Genomic DNA, 18297 nt, shown 5'->3' with positions numbered 1-18297 from the left:
ACACAATAGCATTTTTTAAAATGAAGTAATTCCCAATCAAAACAAAGGCAGAGTTGATTGAATCTGGACCTTAACAGTAGAAGAGACATCAGGCAATGGACTGGGAGATAATATTACAAAATATTCAATCATGACCCAGTCAAAGGATCATCAAAAAGATACTATATTTACACAGAGCTTTTGTATAGAAAAAAAAAGGTCATTGATTGAACAAAGCCATAGTGTCCTTGTAGTTCACACATTATGTAAACTAAAAGCAGTCAAAGTGCTGAATGGGACAACAGGATACAACAACCAGGCTAGTGACCAAGCATTGCTTGAAGATCCCTAAACTATAGCGAGATGGAGATGGCAGGCTGAATGAATTTGTACAGGGCTTTTGTAGGCATCAGGTTTACACCTAAGATTTTGGGTCAAAGGAACAATGTCTATTTTTTTTTAAAAAAAAAGTAATAATCTGGGAGCATTTCACTTATCTGTTAACTAGCAAGCCAGAGATCACATTCCAAAAACTACCAGGAGCCAGAATATAAAAGTGGTTGCGGCTAAATTAAAAACTAATGTAATTCTGTTTTAATTTAAAATGAATTTAATAGTTATTTTAATTATTGCCCTTGCATTTAATAATTCCCTTCATCTATATTAATTTTAAATAGGTGGCTTCTTTAGGAGAGCTCTGGAATCTCAGGCAGGGCAATTTTGCTCTAGCCTTAAATAGAGATACAGGTTCTCCTTAACTAGGCAGAATAGAAAACTGCTCCTTATATTTTCAAAATATTGTGCACTTCCCAGGTTTTCCTTCTTGAAAAACATGGTTGCAATAGAAGCTTTTGTTCAGGTCCTTGTAAAATCTCAATGTGCAATGAAAGCTTCACTTAACAGTGATACAAGATGTGGATGGAAAACATCCGGACTGATGAAGAAAACTCTGAGTAGTTAGGAATTTTTCTTTTTCTATTTTCTTTTTGACATTTTGGTTAGTCTTAATAAGGAGGGCCTACAGACTCAAAAAAAAAAAGTAATGGACAAATGCATTTAGAAACCTACCAACAGGACTGAAAATAACTAGAATTCAATTCTCTACTGAGCTGGGCAACAGACAGGATTACTTTTAGAAAGACCCAAAAGTGCTTTTTCAACAGGCAACTGGACTTTCCGGTTTTTCTTGGAAGACTTTCACTTCTCATCCAAGAAGTGAAATGTCTTCAGAGAAAAAACATAAAGTCCACTTACTTCTTGAAAAAGCACCCTTGGAACAATCATTACCTAGATGACTGAGAATCTCCATTATTGTCTCACAGCCCAATTTTATAAGGTTGTTGTGAAACTTAAATTGTAGTTCCCACCCATGTTTACTTTGCAGGAAGGTAACACCGTATAGGTGCAGTCATGGGGGAACGGGTTTGTCAAGAGGTGCAGGGATCAGAGCAATAGGATGGAATAGATGGGGCTGCATCACATATATATGGGGGGGTTCTTGCCATCTTTTCATTAAGAGATTTTTTTGAAAAACGTTTGTTCGGATGCTTACAATACCGAGTGTCTGAGGGTGCGACTTTTAAGAACAGGGCAACATTTGGCAGAAATCAGATAGCGCTTCTAGCGGTGGTTCATATTTCTCGATGCCACTTAAAGGGAAAATCCACAAACATCCGAAAGGTTTGGTAAGCATCGGGGGACAAAATTGGTTTTTTTCCCCACAAAAAAAAAAATTCCCAAATCGGCTCACTCTTGTTAAAAAAAAGAGAGAGGGGGACACTAAAAACCCCATGCCAGCTTTTATTCCCGTGCAAACGTTGAGAGGATGGCAAGTTCAGAGAAACCACGAACCATGACACTGCAGGAAGAGCTTTGATTCCGAGTAAACCGGAGCCCGATCTCAGCCGACGCCCTGCACAGGGCAACCGGACTCTAGATTTGCATTGGTCCCAACCAAGCAAAGTGGAAAGCAGCACGATTGTCCAGGTTAAATTCACCATTCCCCTCCCCACTCCACCCGACCCCCGGCGAACCTCCCGAAAACAGATTTGCCGGGTTAAAGGATGACGCGAGGGGTTGAGGAGGTGGGGGAAAGAATCAGGTGATTCAGGGGAGTGGGAGGGAATGACGTGCCTCAGGGTCAGGTGCTGCGGTTGCGGCTGTCGCTGGCAGAGCGGAGCGGCCACGTGAGGTGAGTCAGCGCGGGGCGGAGCGGCTGAGGGCGGGGCTGTGGAGAGGCGGCTCTCGGGGTGGCGGTGGGGACCGTAGATAAGGCGGGCAGAGCCGGCGGGCGAGCTGCTGAGGCCTTTGGTGACTCTGCCAGTGCTGCCTTAGGTAAGGAAGGGTATTATTTGGACGGGAAGCCGTGATCCAAGGTTAAACGTGCTTAAAATCGGGAGCGAAGTTTCTCACATTTACAGGAAAGAGAGAGGCAGGAGGCGCAGCCGATTCGGTGGCTTTGCCCCCCAAAAAAAAACCTGGTGCCCCCTGGATAAGTTGGGGGTGGGGATGGAGCCTCGTTGTCTTCCAGAGCCAGTCGTTGTAGCTGCTGATTTTTAAAAGGTGGCCAAGGGATGGGCCGGCTTCGCATGTCGCGCTTCCCTTGGCTTTTAATTATTATTATTGTTGGTGTTGTTATCGTTATCATTATCATTATTATTAACATCTACTCCGCCCAAGATGAGGACTTGGTTTGCACGACACTCGCGGCTAAAAATGTCTTTGCACGAATAAAGCTATTTTCTGGGTAATTTGCTCGAACAGGAAGTTTTTTGATTTCTGCTTAAGAGGAACAATGTAATTATGAAAAGATTTCCTGCTCCTGGCAAACTGTGACGAAAGAGAGAGCCAAGTCCATTTGGTTGAACTTTGGATGAGTATGGATCATGCAAACTCTTGGTCAGAATCTTGGAAAGAGCCTGTTTTTGTGTGTGTGTGAGTTTGCATAGTCTCCCACCAATTTTGCTCCAGATCCCATTTCATGGGCCTTGGCTGTGGGTTTATGTTTGAGTGTGAGCTTTGAAGTAGCTTCCTTTCTACTATATTCAGTTTATTTCTACCATATGGATTGACTCATTGAAGGGATTTCAGTTCAGGATAACCATCCCCCCATCCTGGCCTCTTCAGATAGGAGGGAAACTTCTGTAGCCCCAAGCCAGCATAGTGATTGGGGTGTGTGGATCCCCATAGGGGAATGAATGAGGAACGAGTTCATTGCTATGTTGGACTCAAAATTGAAATCAAAACCAGCCAAAACCAGTGACATTTATATGCTGGTAAAGTAGCTTACTTTGAATTAACTGAAAGGTGTAAGATGCCTCATTTATCCAAAAAGTTCTGGATCTTTTGGGGGTCAGAAATATAAAAGGCACCCGTTCTTCATGGTATTTCAGAAAGAGTTGATCCCCTTTCTGGGGAAGCTTTCAGACATCCTTAAACTGGCAGAAAAGTATTGAGGGGAGAATTTGCTTCCTTGCTGTTGATCCCTATCCTGCTTGTTCTGAATTGGTGCTGAATGAGACCATCCTTATTTACTATGTGTGCAGAACACATAAAACCTAGATAGACGCCATGGCCTTGCTTCCCTTTCCTTCCCTCCTATCAAGTCCCACCAGCCATACATCAGCTGACCAGTGGGGGTGAAAACCTGGAGCAACCAGAGGACGAGTGCTGGTCAGCTACTGTTCAGTTTATTTCAGATTTGGTGCAGAGAGTGAGTCTGGCTTCCAAGAGTTGGACTTTCCTGCCCTAAGTAATTGGAAGTTGGATTGATTCCACCACACCTTCTGGGATCGCCTGACTGCTGTTGACAAAGCAGGGAAGTGTGTCAGTTATATTTGGTGTAAACGCTATTAGGGGAATATTACTTCAACACTGGAGCAACTCAAACCTTCAAGTGTGAGTTGAGGATTAGATGGGCAGTGCAGGGAAAAAAGCTGCTCAGGCAGGTTTATGTTTTGGTTAGGTGCAAGTACTAAAAGGAAAGTCCTTAGTAACAGAAAGAGATTCTTCTGTTTTGCTTTTTTACAGAGACTTGCATTAGAAATGGAATTGGTGCTTTGCCATATAAACAAATTCTAATGCAACTTCCCTGAAACAGGAGGCTCAACAACAACAGGAAGACAGGCTGGATGTTTTGTAGCAACATTCTAGCATTTTCCAGCTTGTGACCCATGACTTGTTTACTTAATTGTTGGCAGAATTTTATTTTGGGAGGATTTGGAGATTATTTGGTTTTTTGTATCAGCTGACAAATATTTTGAATTGCAGAAATTTGGTAAGGGTTTCATGACAAGATTCTGAATAGAAGAGCTAGTATAGAGTTATTTGAAGTTCTACAAAAGGAATAAATGCAAATATTGGGAACATTTTTCTCCCAGCAATAAGTTTTGTGTTGGACAGAATACAGTTCTTTAAGATATTTGAGGATCCGCCAAATTATATTTGTTTTCTGCTGTGCCACCTGAAACAGATTGCCTACTTCAGAGACAGCTAAAACTTGGACCATATGTTGTACAAGTGAAGACTGATTATAGCAATACTTATAATACCCTGATGCTACAGGTAGTCCTCGATTTACAACAATTCATAATGATCATTCAAAATTACAACAGCATTAAAAAGTGACTTGTGGCCATTTTTCACTCTTACAACCATTGCAACATCCCATGGTCACGTGATCAAAATTCAGATGATTGGCAACTGGTTCACATTTATTACCATTGCCATGTCCTGGGGGTTCATGTGATCCCTTTTTGCTACTTTCTGACAAGCAAAGTCAATGGAGAAGCCTGATTCACTTAACAACCATGTTACTGATTTAACAACTGCAGCAATTCACTTAACAACTGTGGCAAGAAAGATTATAAAACGGGGCAAAATTCATCTCACTTAGCAACAGAAGTTTGGGGCTCAGTTGTGGTTGTAAGTTGAGGACAACCTCTATAATGCAATATTTAGACATGATAGGTCATGCAGCATACAAAGCCCTAACCTAAACAACCATTATTTGCTGAAAAAACTACAAATGTCTGTACTTGCCTTGCATGCAAAACCATGAGTCATAATTTTCCAAAGTTCACTTGACCAGGTTTGTGCAACATGTAGGCCTCAAAATATCAAGTTTGGTTTCACAGTTTGAATGAGATGTAACATTCAAAATTAGTGCACTGCCATAGTGTGAGTATTCTAGCTTCCTGGAATGAAAACCATTCTCATTGACTTCTAAGGGGAGGAAGGACCATCAAATTGCTGCTATATGTTGCACAATTCTTTTTCGGATTTTGTGATTTCACCCCAGAAAGGAATAGGCCTACATTTCTTTCTATCCTTAGTCACATCAAGAGTGAATGTAGCAATATTTTCTTTTATGCCTAATTATTCTTTATTTTCTGGTTGCACAAATGGTTAGCTGATACATTGGTAAGATGGGCAGGATATAAATTAAATCTATAGCAAATTGCATTTTCATCTTAGCTATGTTTTTCCCATTGGGTTGTATCCAACAGTGTTTTTTGAAGCTTGCTGGCAGTCCAAATTTCTATACTGAATCTGAACCAGGGGAAGAGAGGACAGAGCCTCTACAACCTAGCTTTTAGGATGCAGATTTAAAGCATCGGACCTTCTGCCAGTTGAAAATACGGTGGGAGATCTTTCATTATGAACTCTTACAGTGATGTAGAATTGGAATTGGACACTTGCATGAATTCACAGCCTTCACTGTTTTTGTGGAGTATAACATTAGATAAACAGACATAGATTTATTTATTCTGTGCTGAAAACCTGGCAATTTTCTCATCCATATAGGTATGGCAGTGCTTGCACAGAGCTGGATTTGAGTGCACATAGCGTTTGTCAGGAATATATCAAATCAGATAAGATATATGTTTCCTCAGAACCAACTGCCAGTCTAGAGGGCAACTGCAAAAGCCCAGGAAAAAAACATGACTGCTTTACTCATGTTTCAAATTTGGATCTCATTATAGGACTAATTTTGTCAACATTGCAACTGTGTAAATTATGAATCTCTCTCTTCCAGGTAGCATCTTAAGCATCCATTATCAAAAATGAGGTGCTCTGTGGTAATTCTCGGCCTGTTTGTGGTCCTTACAAGTGCCCGTAATGTTCCATACTTCCCTCCTCTCTCTCCTGACTTAGTGAACTATATCAATAAACTCAATACCACATGGAAGGTGAGTAAATTTTGGGGTAAGGTCCAACTTTGCAGGGTGGTGGGAATTGGTAGTTGGCTGTCTTCCAAGATACAGCTAGGCAAACTTAATATTAATGAACTGATTTCACTTAGACCATTTAACTTAGTTTGTTGATCTGGCATGAAGTCGATAAGTTGTGTCATTTTCCTTTTTGGTGATTGTATTAACTCCCCACGCCTCACCATCCTACAGTCATAGAAGAAAGATCCTAGTTGAGCTGGTACAATACAGATGCTTGTTGAGTTGCTATTCTGTGGTCAACTTCTTGGAACAATATCTCTTGGCCTTGAAGCTTCTATTATGTTTCTATTATGGCCAATAGCCTTTTGTTAGCGAATACTGAGCAAGATTTTTAAACTGCCAGGTGACTGGCAAATATTATATTTCCCCCCCTACCCCAAAGTGCCAACTGGCAAGGGACTAGAAGATGGGCCTCACAATAGCCCTGATCTGTGGAATCTTCTCCCCTCAGAGATTAGAAGGGCCCCAACTCTGCTGGCCTTTCATAAGACTTTAAAATGGGTACCTAACCTTTGTAGACTTCAACTCCCAAAACTGCATGGGCAGCCATGTCCACAAGTCTTAAAGCTGCCAAGGTGTGAATATCCCTGTTTTAAAAACTTGTCTATGTACCTGACCTTAGGGCTCTGAATATATTAAGGGCCCCTTTTTTTTGGTTTTACTGTTAATTATCTCAGTTACTATGTATCTATTTATTTGGAATGTATTTGTTTAAATGTTTTTTATTATTTTTGTAGTTTTAGAATTGTAAACTTCCCAGAATCATTGGTTATGGCCAGTTATAGAAATTGAATTAATGAATGATTAAATAACAGATTATTCTGAAATTAAGGCAAGTCCCAAGTTAATTAACAGAAAAAATCTAAAGCAATATTTAATAAATATTTGATTTAATTTTAATATTTGGAGCCAGTTTGGTCTAGCAGGTAAGACATCAGACTAGAAACCAGGAAACTGAGTTCTAATCTCATCTTTCTTAGACATGAAAGCTGGGTTGGTGACTTTGGGCCAGTCACTCAGCCCAGCTCTCCTCACAGATGGTTGGCATGAGAAAAATAGGGCATATTAATGTTCACTGTCTTGTGTTATTTATTAAAAGGAAATCAATCATTAGCAGGGGCAGGGAGAGATCTAGTATTTCGTCCAAATAAAGGCAGTTACTTCCTTTTACTGAAGACTGCATTTATCAGACATACATATTTTATCTCTGCCTGTGATAAAGAAAGAGTGTATGCAGATTGTGGAACCATGAGTTCATTTTTACGCATGTTTAGTTATTTTTTTAATTAGTAAAAGGTAGTTGTGCTTGGGGTGAAAGATCTAGATTATATTGTGTTTTATTGTTATTTTTACTTTTTTTTAAAGGCTGGACACAACTTTGCCAATGCTGACATGAGTTATGTGAAAAAGTTGTGTGGCACCTTCTTGCATGGCCCCAAACTGCCCGAGAGGTGGGATATTTATGTGCTCTGCTTCTAATCCTGCTGCATATGTGTTCTTGGACTCTGCAAATAATGACTATCTTGCCTTCTGCTCTCAGGAATGGTTTCCTGGTTACAGTTGTATTAAAGTTGCTACTGGACATGAAAGAAAGAGCTTAATTTAATGATAGAACAATAGCTTAATAGCTTGTTGAGACTGGGAGACACCAGTCCTGAAATTCTGAACTGTTGTTACTACTTTTATATTTAAATATTGAGGTAGGTGAAGACCAGTTTGGTGTAGTGGTTGAAGCATCACACTAGAAACTAGGAGACCTTGAGTTCTATTCCTGCCTTGGGCACAAAGCTAGTGGATGACCTTGTGTCAGTTACTCTCGGCACTAGAAAGGAGGCAATGGCAAATCAGTTCTTCCCAAGAAAATCCAGGCAGTCTTCAAGTATCAGATATGATTGAACAGGGAGAAAAAATTGAGCTAGATAGATCCAGCAGTGTGGGATAATATTAGAAAGCTTTCCTATGTTTTTATTACTTAAAAATAAAAAAGCCAGGAAGCGAATGTCTCACATTTTAAAAAAAGTACTTGGCATTTATATATATACAGGCATCATTTTCAAAATTTGAATTCTATAACGATTTGTTGATAGTCTTGTTTCTTAGTGGAATGAATCAATCTGGACAGATGTGGTTCCAGATCAAAATATTAATACATTCACAAGGGCTAAATGTTGAGGTTATTAAATAGATGTCATTTATATATAGTGTGAACTCTGAATCATATTCATGCTAGTATTTTGTCAACATGCTGGAAGCAAAATTGACACTCTGACATAAGAGATTAAATCCAAGGACTTTGACGAACAAAGACATTACTTAATTAGAGCATTGTTCTGTTCTTTTTCACTCAACTTTTTCCCTGTTGTTTGAAAGGTTTGAATTTGCTGGTGATTTGGTCTTGCCACAAAACTTTGACTCAAGGCAACAATGGTCAAACTGCCCAACCATTAGGGAAATCAGAGACCAAGGCTCTTGTGGTTCCTGCTGGGTAAGTAGAGAAGTGGTATACCCATAGTACCTTTGCCATAGGCCAGAATTCAGCAGATCTGGTAGTTCATATCCAGTTCTCCATCTTTAATAGAAGCTTCCAATTCCTGAAAAATGCACATTGGCTAAATTCATGCATAGCACTAATTTATGCATGGCATGAACTGGTTCATTTTGACTTATGTGTGAACTCAGTGATTGTGGTGGCATGCTCAGTAAATTACAAAGGAGAAACCATCTCTTAAGTTAACACAATCAGTGTATATATAACTCTATTTGTGTTGAAACCACTGATCCATTATGAAGCATCAGTGTAGATATGCCCAAAGAAAGTCCAGAAGAGCTTTTAATGAGAAAGAGGGAATGATGTAGTAGACTGGTAGTGATAGTGGAGGCAGTGGCAGCAACAATAATTTTGCTTGGTGGTGGTTGGATGGGGTTAGGACAGTCTACAGGTCTCAACAGTGCCACTGACAGAACTTTTGGATTGTCTTTTGTAGGCTTTTGGTGCAGTTGAAGCCATGTCAGATCGGGTTTGTATCCATACTAATGGCAAAGTGAATGTGGAAATTTCTGCTGAAGATCTGCTCTCTTGCTGCGGGATTGAATGTGGGATGGGGTAAGTTACTTCCTACCTTGTCACTTGTCTTTTCTGTGAACAGCTTTTTTTTCCTGCTAGAAAGGCTCACATATTCAGGAATGACACCAGAAAATACAGCGGGAACATTCACAGTATGTTGAGATCAGAAGTCTTTTTGTTCTGGAAGATTGATTTCTAGAAAGCCCTCAGACCACTCCAGAATGGCTGGAACAGTGTGGTCTGAAATTAAAAAGAGATGTCTAATGTTTTTCAGATCGTTCTATTCCCAACACAGTTTGTGTTCTACATCATAGTAGCCAACAAGAAGACTACATTAATCAGGAATCAAGCTCAACTTGAAAGTTCTTTTTTTGAGGCTGCATGATACTATGAGCTCCAAGATCACCATAAACACTTGTACTTGGTGCCTGTCAAATTTCTTCCCTATTTCCTTTTTTAAAAATCCTTTAATTATAAACATTGCAGACAGCTGTTTTGTCTTCTAGTTTTAGCTTTAGCATTATTTTTATTTTAAGAATGCTTCCAGGCCCTATAGAAAATGTAAAAAGCGATGCCTGCTATACAGTGCTTTATGGAAAAATCATCGTAGAACAAAAAGAGCTGGCAACTAGAGATGAGAGCAGCCTATTTACTTCATGGTAAATGGGTGTTTTGTGAATGTGCCATGTCATTTCATTGGAGCCACTTTTTAAATTGCAAGTGTGATCCCAAAATTTTGAACAAGTTGCCTTTTCCATCTCTAAGTATCTCTTTGGGTATCACATGGATAATCATCACTCCAAAGACTCTTCAGTCTTTCAGACTGTAACCCGCAGTTAAAATGTATTTTCCCTAAAGAGTTCTTTTTGTGATAGTTGTACATCATTTCCTTGCAGCTGTAATGGAGGTTATCCTACAGGAGCATGGAGATACTGGACTGAAAAAGGCTTGGTGTCTGGTGGGCTTTACGACTCACATGTTGGTGAGTTTTCTTTTAAGCAAGATACCTGTGTCCAGCACTGAATGGTGAAAGTCCCTCTTGAGTGTCCATGACTTCACCTTGCAATCAGGTTGCTCACTTGGATTCCATTATTATTTCTTTCTATGCACAGCTTGGGTTTATTCAGAAGATCTTCACTAGAATAATGAGAAAGGGGAGCTTGATGACAGATGGAAGAATTGGAAGTAGCAGGCAGGCAACTTGGGGGTTGGGGTGGGAATCCCTGTGAAATACAGGAAGCCTCGAATTGTGACCTTCAAAGTTACAACAGAGCCCTCTTTAGCTAGTTATGACCAGATTGTAAAGTCCTGACATTCTCTTCCCTTCCTCACGTGATATTTTGGGCATTCAGCTGTCAGCCCCCATTTACAGCTGTTTGCAGCACCTCATGGTGATGTGACTGTGATTTATGACAGTTTTGCCATGACGTGGCATTTATTTCTGGTTTCCAGCAAACCCAGCCCAGAATGAACAAACACTTTACAACTGTTACATTTGTTTTACGAGTACCACAAACAGGTCATAAAATTGGATGGCTGTCATGACTTAGAACTGTAGTTGACAGGCTCAGTTAGTCATAAGTTGAGGACTACCTGCATATTAGTTCACATTTTGGACTGAATGCCGAGAGCCTGGTTCAAATTCCCAATCAACCATGATGCTGACAGGTGACTTTGGGCAGGTCACCAGTTCTTGCAATATATTTGCTCTCAAAAGGTTACTATGAAGATAAATGGGATATAGAAATGGAGCTTTCAGGGGGAAAGCAAGATGAGCTGTTATCTGAATTAGTGGTTTATAATATACAACTGCAGGGAACTACAGAATGAAATATTTTTGCATGTAAGTGAAATTCTGTAGCTTAGCATGATTTATTTTGATTTGAGCTTAGACTAGGGAATTAAAAGATTCTTTTCAAATGGCTTTTTATTCTGTATTGTAACCAATAGGCTGTAGACCATATTCTATTCCACCCTGTGAGCATCACGTCAATGGGACTCGACCCCCATGCACTGGAGAAGGTGGTGACACCCCTGAATGCATCAAAACATGTGAAGCTGGTTATTCTCCTTCATACAAGAAAGACAAACATTATGGTAATGCATATATATTAAACCACATATTCTGCTTTATAAGAAACCCACAGGCTTTAATTTCAAAATATTGAAATGATAAAAATGTAATATTCTGGTTTAGATATAATAGATTTTCAAATGCAGTATAAGATTAGAAATGTAAATTAAAAATTAGCAATGCAAACAATACAATCAGGATGAAATGCTGTTATTATGGTTGGTTACACAGGTAGCCACATATTACTTATAAGAGGAAACAAATTAAATTCTCTTCTGTTGGGGGCAGAAGAGACATAGCTTTGCATGTAGCCTTGTATCTGGATATTCTGGATAAAGTCTGCAGCCAGGATGTTAGACCCCTTTCCAAGCCAAGTGTTACATTTGACCTTTCAATAGCACAAGTAGGCAGGGGTAAAATTATTTGTCCTTTTGTACACTTAGAAAATAAAATTATTTGTACTTATTTTTATTTTATGTAACTCCCTAGGTACTTAGTAATTTCCCCTTCTGTCACATTGTTACAGTTCTGTAACTTTTTGAAGATCTCTGCCCAGGAATGTACTCAAGGCTTTGATGGATGGGTATTAGAGTGAAAGCTATGAAGCCATGATTGCGGGCTGTATCTGTTTATAACTAGTTAAAGTTTTATAACTGAGTTAAAGATTCCCCATTAACACCTAGGATGGTGTAGCAGAGAATGGGCAGTGTCAGAGGTGGTATTCTACCGGTTCGGCCTCGTTTGGCCGAACTGGTAGTTTCAAGGATCATCTGTGAGCGAACCGGTTCACTCCAATGATCAACTGCAGGGCCCAGCTCTATACTGACCTTCATTTCCTGGTTTTGAAGCTCAGCTGGTTCACGCGGCACAGCGGATTGCTGCACACCAGCTGTTTAACAACAGAGTGCAGGATTGCGGGAGAAGTTCAGTAGGAAATCCTTGGTGCGTGCGCGAAGTGCGTGTTTGGCACGTGCACATGTTTGGCACATGCACAAAACATACATGCGCGCGCAAAGCATACCCACCAAGCCACGCCCATCAAACAGGTAGTAAAAAAAATTGAATCCCACCACTGGCTGGCATATAAAGTTAATAAATTGCAAATCAATACTTCTACAAAAATTACCTGTAGCATAAAAAGTACAATGTGATGTACAGGCTGGATTCATATATGGCACTGCCAAAATTTGTAAAGCAGCGCTTCTTAAATGGAAGTTGACTTTTAGACAACCTGGATCACCTCACATAATATACCAAATTAAATTAGATAGATTATATTCTTGTTATAAAGTAATGATTATTTTAAACCTGTTCTCTGATTCATTGAATGATGGTTAGCATCAAATTTGAATTTTGTAGTAACATGTTTGTAATCTTTGTAATGATTAATTAATAAATAATGCATGTTAGAATACACAGCGCATGCATTGCTTCTCAGTTAAGGTTAGGAGTAACAGAGGATCATAGTAATAATAATGTGGTGAAAACTGGCCATGTTTTGAAATAAGCAATTCGAATGCTTTCTAACTTAGAGATCACTTTCCCCTTTTCTCTGGCTAGGAATGACTTCTTATAGTGTCCCTGGCAATGAGAAAGAAATAATGGCTGAGATTTACAAAAATGGACCAGTGGAGGGAGCCTTTACCGTTTATTCTGACTTCCTCATGTACAAATCAGGTAAGTATTTTTTCCTGTAACTTCTTAAAGGAGACGTATTTTTTTAAAAGAGCCATTTTCATTTTTTAAAACTCTTGAATAGCTAAGTGAATTACATCTGTGTGATTTTGCTTTAATTCCCGTTATAATGGTTTTGGTTTAATCTTCTGATAGAACTGGCATCGCTTCTGGTTACATATGATATTCGAAAACTTTCAGGCATAAAACTTTGCTTGAATTTAGCTTATGTTAGCAAGACTTAAAGCTTCAAAATAATCTTGAGATCTCAAGTATTCCCGAAGTTGACATTCAGAATGGGATTTGGGAAAACACTCCCGCCCCGATTTTTTTTTTTTTTTTTTTTTTTGCATAATGGAAATATCAATGAAGGACCATACAGATTGTCCTCAATTTAAAACCATAATTGGGACTGGAAATTTTGTTGTTATGTGAGGAAGTCAATTGTACCCAAATTTATGACTATTTGTACAGCTATTATTAAGCAAATCACCACAAGTGAATCATGCAATTGTTAAATCTGGCTTCCTCTTTTGACTTTGCTTGTCAGAAGCCAACTGAGGAGGTTGCAACTGGCAATCACGTGACCCCCTGCAACTGTTGTAAATGCATGCCAGTTTCAAAGTGCCCAAATTCAAAGAATTTTCATCATGCGACTGCAGGGTTGCTGCAGCTGGCCATAGGTGCAAGGACCAGTCACAAGTTACTTTTGATGCGAGGCCTATCAAGGCAAAGTAGAGGTAGTCTTCAACTTACAACAGTTCATTTAGTGACTATTTAAAGCAGGGGTCTCCAAACTTGACAACTTTTAAGACTTGTGGACTTCAATTCCCAGAATTCTCCAGCCAGCATAGCTGGCTGGGGAATTCTGAAAGTTGAAGTTCACAAGTCTTAAAAGTTGCCAAGTTTGGAGACCCCTGCTTTAAAGTTAGAAAGGCATTGAAAAAAGTGTCTTATGGCTATTTTTTGCACTTAACGATAGTTGCAACATCCCCATAGTCATGTAATCAACATTCACTCTCTTGGCAATTGACTCATATTTCTGATGATTGCAGTATCCTGGAATCCTGTGATCTCCTTTTGCAACCTCAAAATCACTTAATAACCACGTTATTAATCTAACAACTGAAATGATTCACTTAACTGTGGTGAGAAAGGTGGTAAAATGGGGCAAAATTCACTTAACAAATGTTTCACTTACCGACAGAATTTTTTGCTCAGTTGTGGTTGTAAGTTGAGGATTATCTGTAGACAGTTTCTGTGAGTCTAACTCTGTTCCTCAATACATCCCCATTGCATTTGACTTCTTAGCAGCTGCATGAGTCCTGTTAACTCATGTTCAGGATATTCCTATGACTGTGTAAAAGCTAGGAATATTAAATGAAATGAAGACCAATTATTTTGAATGCAGAACAAATTTAACAATTCCTGGATTTTTCAAGCTTAAATTGGCTCCATTTTGAAGCAGCCCATTCTGCGCCTGAAATATATATTTTTGAGTGCACCTCACCGGGTGCCAGAATCGGAAATGTAAAAGTTGGGATTCAAAAAAGTTGCCATGCAAGAGACTCTCACAAGCCATGATATCTATGGTTTCTTCACAAGTTTAAATTCCAAACAGAATGTTAACTGAATCTTAGCAGGAAAGTCACAGGGTTTATATTTGGGAATAGAGTAACAGTTTTTCCCTTGCAGGTGTCTATCAGCATGTCTCTGGTGAACCTGTTGGTGGCCATGCAATCCGAATTCTTGGCTGGGGTGTTGACAATGGCACACCGTACTGGTTGATAGCTAATTCCTGGAATACAGACTGGGGTGAAAATGGTAGGTGATCTCCCTTCCTTTGGTGGGTCAATTATCTTTCAGGGATGCCATTGCTGTAGAACTCCCAGGAGCTGTGCTTGAGCAACATCTGGAGATCTGACATGTTCCTTTTCAGTGGACATGTTGACATCATGTTCTTTGTCATGCATATCAGTACAGATAATCCTTGAGTTACGAATGTAATAGAGCCTGCCAATTAAATTCATAACTCGAGGATTTGTTTATTGGGTCACATTAAATGAACGCGATCCCTCCCTACTTTCCCCAATGCATTTGTTAACTGAATGCAGTTTGTTTGGTAAGGTATCTCAGGATGGGGAAGACTATTGGGGGTGGGGTTAGTGCTGGAATAGGCCACCTGCTTCTAACCACCCAAGGCCTCCCTCCACCCACTGAGATATTGCATGCTCCGTTTACAATCCTTTGGGATTCCCATAGGTGCTCCCCCTCATCCTGCCCCACTGCGTCTCCACAGGCACTGGCCCTGCTTTGCCCAATTACACTTGTTCCTCCCCACCCCGTTTCCGATTTCTCACTTACCGTTCAAAAATCTCCAGTGTTCCAGAACAGGTGGCAGAAAAGAGGCATTTTACTCAGATGCTGGGGAAGCTGTAAGAATGCAAGATCCAAGGAAAACAGCTTCGCGAGCATGGGTAAAAAGATGGATGCTTTTCTGGCATGAGGCCAGCATCCCTGCAGACCTTGTTTAGTCCCAGTCTGGCCGGCAGTGTGGGCACCTTGTGCTTGCTGCTGGGGAGTTGGTTTGAATGAGCAGCTTCAAGAATTGGAGCATGAAGGCAGAGGTGGCCACCAATCAACCTGCAGCTTGTTTCCTTTGTCTCATCACCCAATGAAATCCACCAACTGCAAGCCCAATGAGACAAAGGAAAGAAGCTCTACATTGATTGGCTGCCGCCTCTGCCTTCATGCTCTAGTCCCCGAAACCGCTCATTTTCTGCCAAGTGGGCCAGCCTGTTTGGGAACTTTGGAAATCTTCAAAAAGCGAGCGATTGTAAAGAGGGCGGGGAGGAGCAGCAGGTGTAATCCAGAGGGCTAGCAAAGCAGGGCCAGTTCCTAGGGAGACCCAGCGAGGCAGGATGTGGGGGGTGGGAATAGATAGAGGGCACGTTGCGGCGCCCCTCAGTCTGTCATAAGGGCGAACCACCACTGTTGTGCTGCAACATATGTAACTTTGGGACCAGATCGTAAGTACTATATGGCAAGGGGACAAGCTGATTGGGCTGGGTTTGTTTTGTTTTATTTAGTTTTGAGAAATTTTTGCAAGGTTTTTCTCTCAATATCTTCTAGGCTATTTCCGAATCCTCCGTGGGCAAGATCACTGTGGAATTGAGTCTGAGGTTGTAGCTGGAATCCCTCGCACAAGCCAGTATTGGAAGCAGCTGTGATAATCCTGCCAGCTGAATGGCACATGATCATATACTTATGAAGATAGACATGATGGCAATCCTTTGCTCTAAGACATTTTAGCTGTCAGGATTTTTTTAAAAGCCTTTAACATTTTTTTTAAAGAATACAATACAGATGTCACTAGGAGGCTGTCTTTTTGTCTGAAGCATGAGGCTTTCTAATTTTTATTCAACAATTTTTCATGACTGGCAAGACAGAATGGTAAGCACGTTGAGATGAAACTGGCTGTATTAAATGAAATACCTCTAAAGGAATCAAAGTACATTTCACTAACAGAAGAGCATGATTAGAAACAACCTTAACCCCTGGTTAAGATGTTGAGGATGCTGTTTGCAGTGGTATTTAATTTTACCTTCTGCATATTGATGCACCACCCATCAGATAAGAGTGTAGGATCATGGAATCTCAGGGTTGGATTGTTTTGAGTTTAATCCTTAGTAAACATTGTGCAAAGTGGTAAAGAGGATTCTCCCCCCCCCCCTTTCTTTCTCATACAAACACTCACTTTCAGGAAAAAGTAAATAGAAAGGCTAAAATATTTACTGCTTATTTACTGTATGGATGGTGAGGTTTATGCCTAAATTTCAAAGAAACTTTAAGAGGATGCCCTCATGGTAGCAGTCCTAATTCTTCTCTTCATAAATTCTCAATGTCAATATATGCTTCAATAGTGAGAAGATAACTGACCAAATAGTCAAAATAGACAAAACGTCTGAATCTGTTGTAACTTTATGCATTGAACTTTAGTTCCTTGATAAATTTGGCCTCGGTGGGATTATAGGATCATGAAATTTCAAGTTAAATTTAAATTAAATGGAATTTCAAATAGTTGCAGAAGCAGAAACGCACACGTACACATAAAGAGGGAACTTTTATGTGTACCTGTCATTTAAGTTTGCTTCCTGAAACTGGGCAATTGCACTAACTGGTCCTGCACATATGCATGATTTATTTCATTTTTTATGATTGTAAATGATAAATGATAAGGAAACATAAGCAGCAAGCATAAACCTAAAATTGAATCTGACCCATAGGCTTTATGTGATTGGTTTCTGGCTTCAAATTCAGTTATTGTTAACTGCAGCAGAATATTTTATAAACTTAAAAGACTTACAACCAGAATTTCATCAGTGTACTTCCAATTCTTATCTCCAGTAAAGTTTTCTACAATGTATGTGTTCATTCTTCCCCCTGGTGGACAGAAAAGATTGTATTTCTGGTCTCTTTTGTGGGGGTGTGGAGGGGGAACACATTTCAGTTCGGAAAATAGACCCAGTGCATGTTGTGCCATACCTAACTGATAAAACTTTAACAGGTGACTGTTTTACACACCAATACATTTTACTGATCCTTGAGGTTCTGTATTTATAAAGTCATGAGAATATGGATTGCTGTGATCAAACGTAATGGTCTTGATACAAAGCCCATATCTATATGTAGATATATATAGGATAGAGGATGGATGGTGCGTGTGTTTGTTTGGATCTTGTGCTACAGTATCTTCACTACGTACTTGAAAGTTTGATGATTTGAAATAATAATGGCTTTATGCGCATGTTTACAAGGTTCTAATTTTGAATTCCATAGAGCCTGCAGATCCTTCCTCCCCAACCTCTAGCTCCTCTGCAATTCTGATTTCTTGACTGGGATTAGAATAATTTATATTAGTTTTTGATTTAATTTACATGCCTTAAATTGCTCTTAGGTACTTAGGTACCTACACCTAGAAATTACAATTACCTATATGTGATGTCATGGTTCTTCTTGACCATGAAAGTTCCTAGCAGCCTAGAACCCTTCTCCAAAACCCACTATGGCTCATGACTCGTCCACTTAGGGCAGAACAAGGTTTTGCCTCCCATACTCTATTGTTTAAATATCCTTTTCTGTAGTTCACTGCTATGCTTCAAAGGGTATAAAAATAGGTAGACTAAAATATACACTGTTAAGTTTTTATTATATGCAGACTTAACCATGGTGCCTTTGTTGAAAGTAAATCATGAGCTACCTAGTTAAGAATT

General features: G+C 39.7%; 1 protein-coding gene across 5 annotated transcripts; it reads left to right on the top strand.

The window, feature by feature from the left end:
* Nucleotides 1-1376: 1376 nt before the first annotated feature.
* CTSB (cathepsin B) lies at nucleotides 1377-17448 on the top strand. Of its 5 annotated transcripts, none has more exons than XM_087960580.1 (10): nucleotides 1377-1664; nucleotides 6017-6170; nucleotides 7578-7663; nucleotides 8583-8697; nucleotides 9197-9315; nucleotides 10173-10258; nucleotides 11227-11373; nucleotides 12911-13027; nucleotides 14720-14848; nucleotides 16157-17448. In XM_087960580.1, exons 2-10 carry the CDS (start codon nucleotides 6045-6047, stop codon nucleotides 16252-16254), a joined length of 1023 nt encoding a protein of 340 aa, XP_087816706.1. In that variant the 5' UTR covers nucleotides 1377-1664; nucleotides 6017-6044; the 3' UTR covers nucleotides 16255-17448. The 5 variants fall into 5 exon arrangements, with proteins under 5 accessions (XP_087816706.1, XP_087816698.1, XP_087816690.1 ...); XM_087960572.1 differs by having other exon boundaries at nucleotides 1384-2170; XM_087960564.1 differs by lacking the exon at nucleotides 1377-1664 and adding an exon at nucleotides 2178-2289.
* Nucleotides 17449-18297: the final 849 nt, after the last annotated feature.

Source organism: Notechis scutatus, chromosome 1 (genome assembly GCF_049901735.1).
Source record: "Notechis scutatus isolate UNSWTSFEM ecotype Mainland chromosome 1, rNotScu1.2, whole genome shotgun sequence".
Lineage (NCBI taxonomy): Eukaryota > Metazoa > Chordata > Lepidosauria > Squamata > Elapidae > Notechis > Notechis scutatus.
Note: the sequence above shows the minus strand (reverse complement) of the source record. Positions and strands in the feature narration are given on the sequence as shown.

Coding starts and splice junctions, on each gene's coding strand:
- CTSB (XM_087960580.1), top strand. CDS start 6,045: ATGAGGTGCTCTGTGGTAATTCTCGGCCTGTTTGTGGTCCTTACAAGT. Junction 10,259..11,226: donor GCTTTACGACTCACATGTTG/GTGAGTTTTCTT, acceptor TGTAACCAATAG/GCTGTAGACCATATTCTATT. Junction 13,028..14,719: donor CTTCCTCATGTACAAATCAG/GTAAGTATTTTT, acceptor TTTCCCTTGCAG/GTGTCTATCAGCATGTCTCT.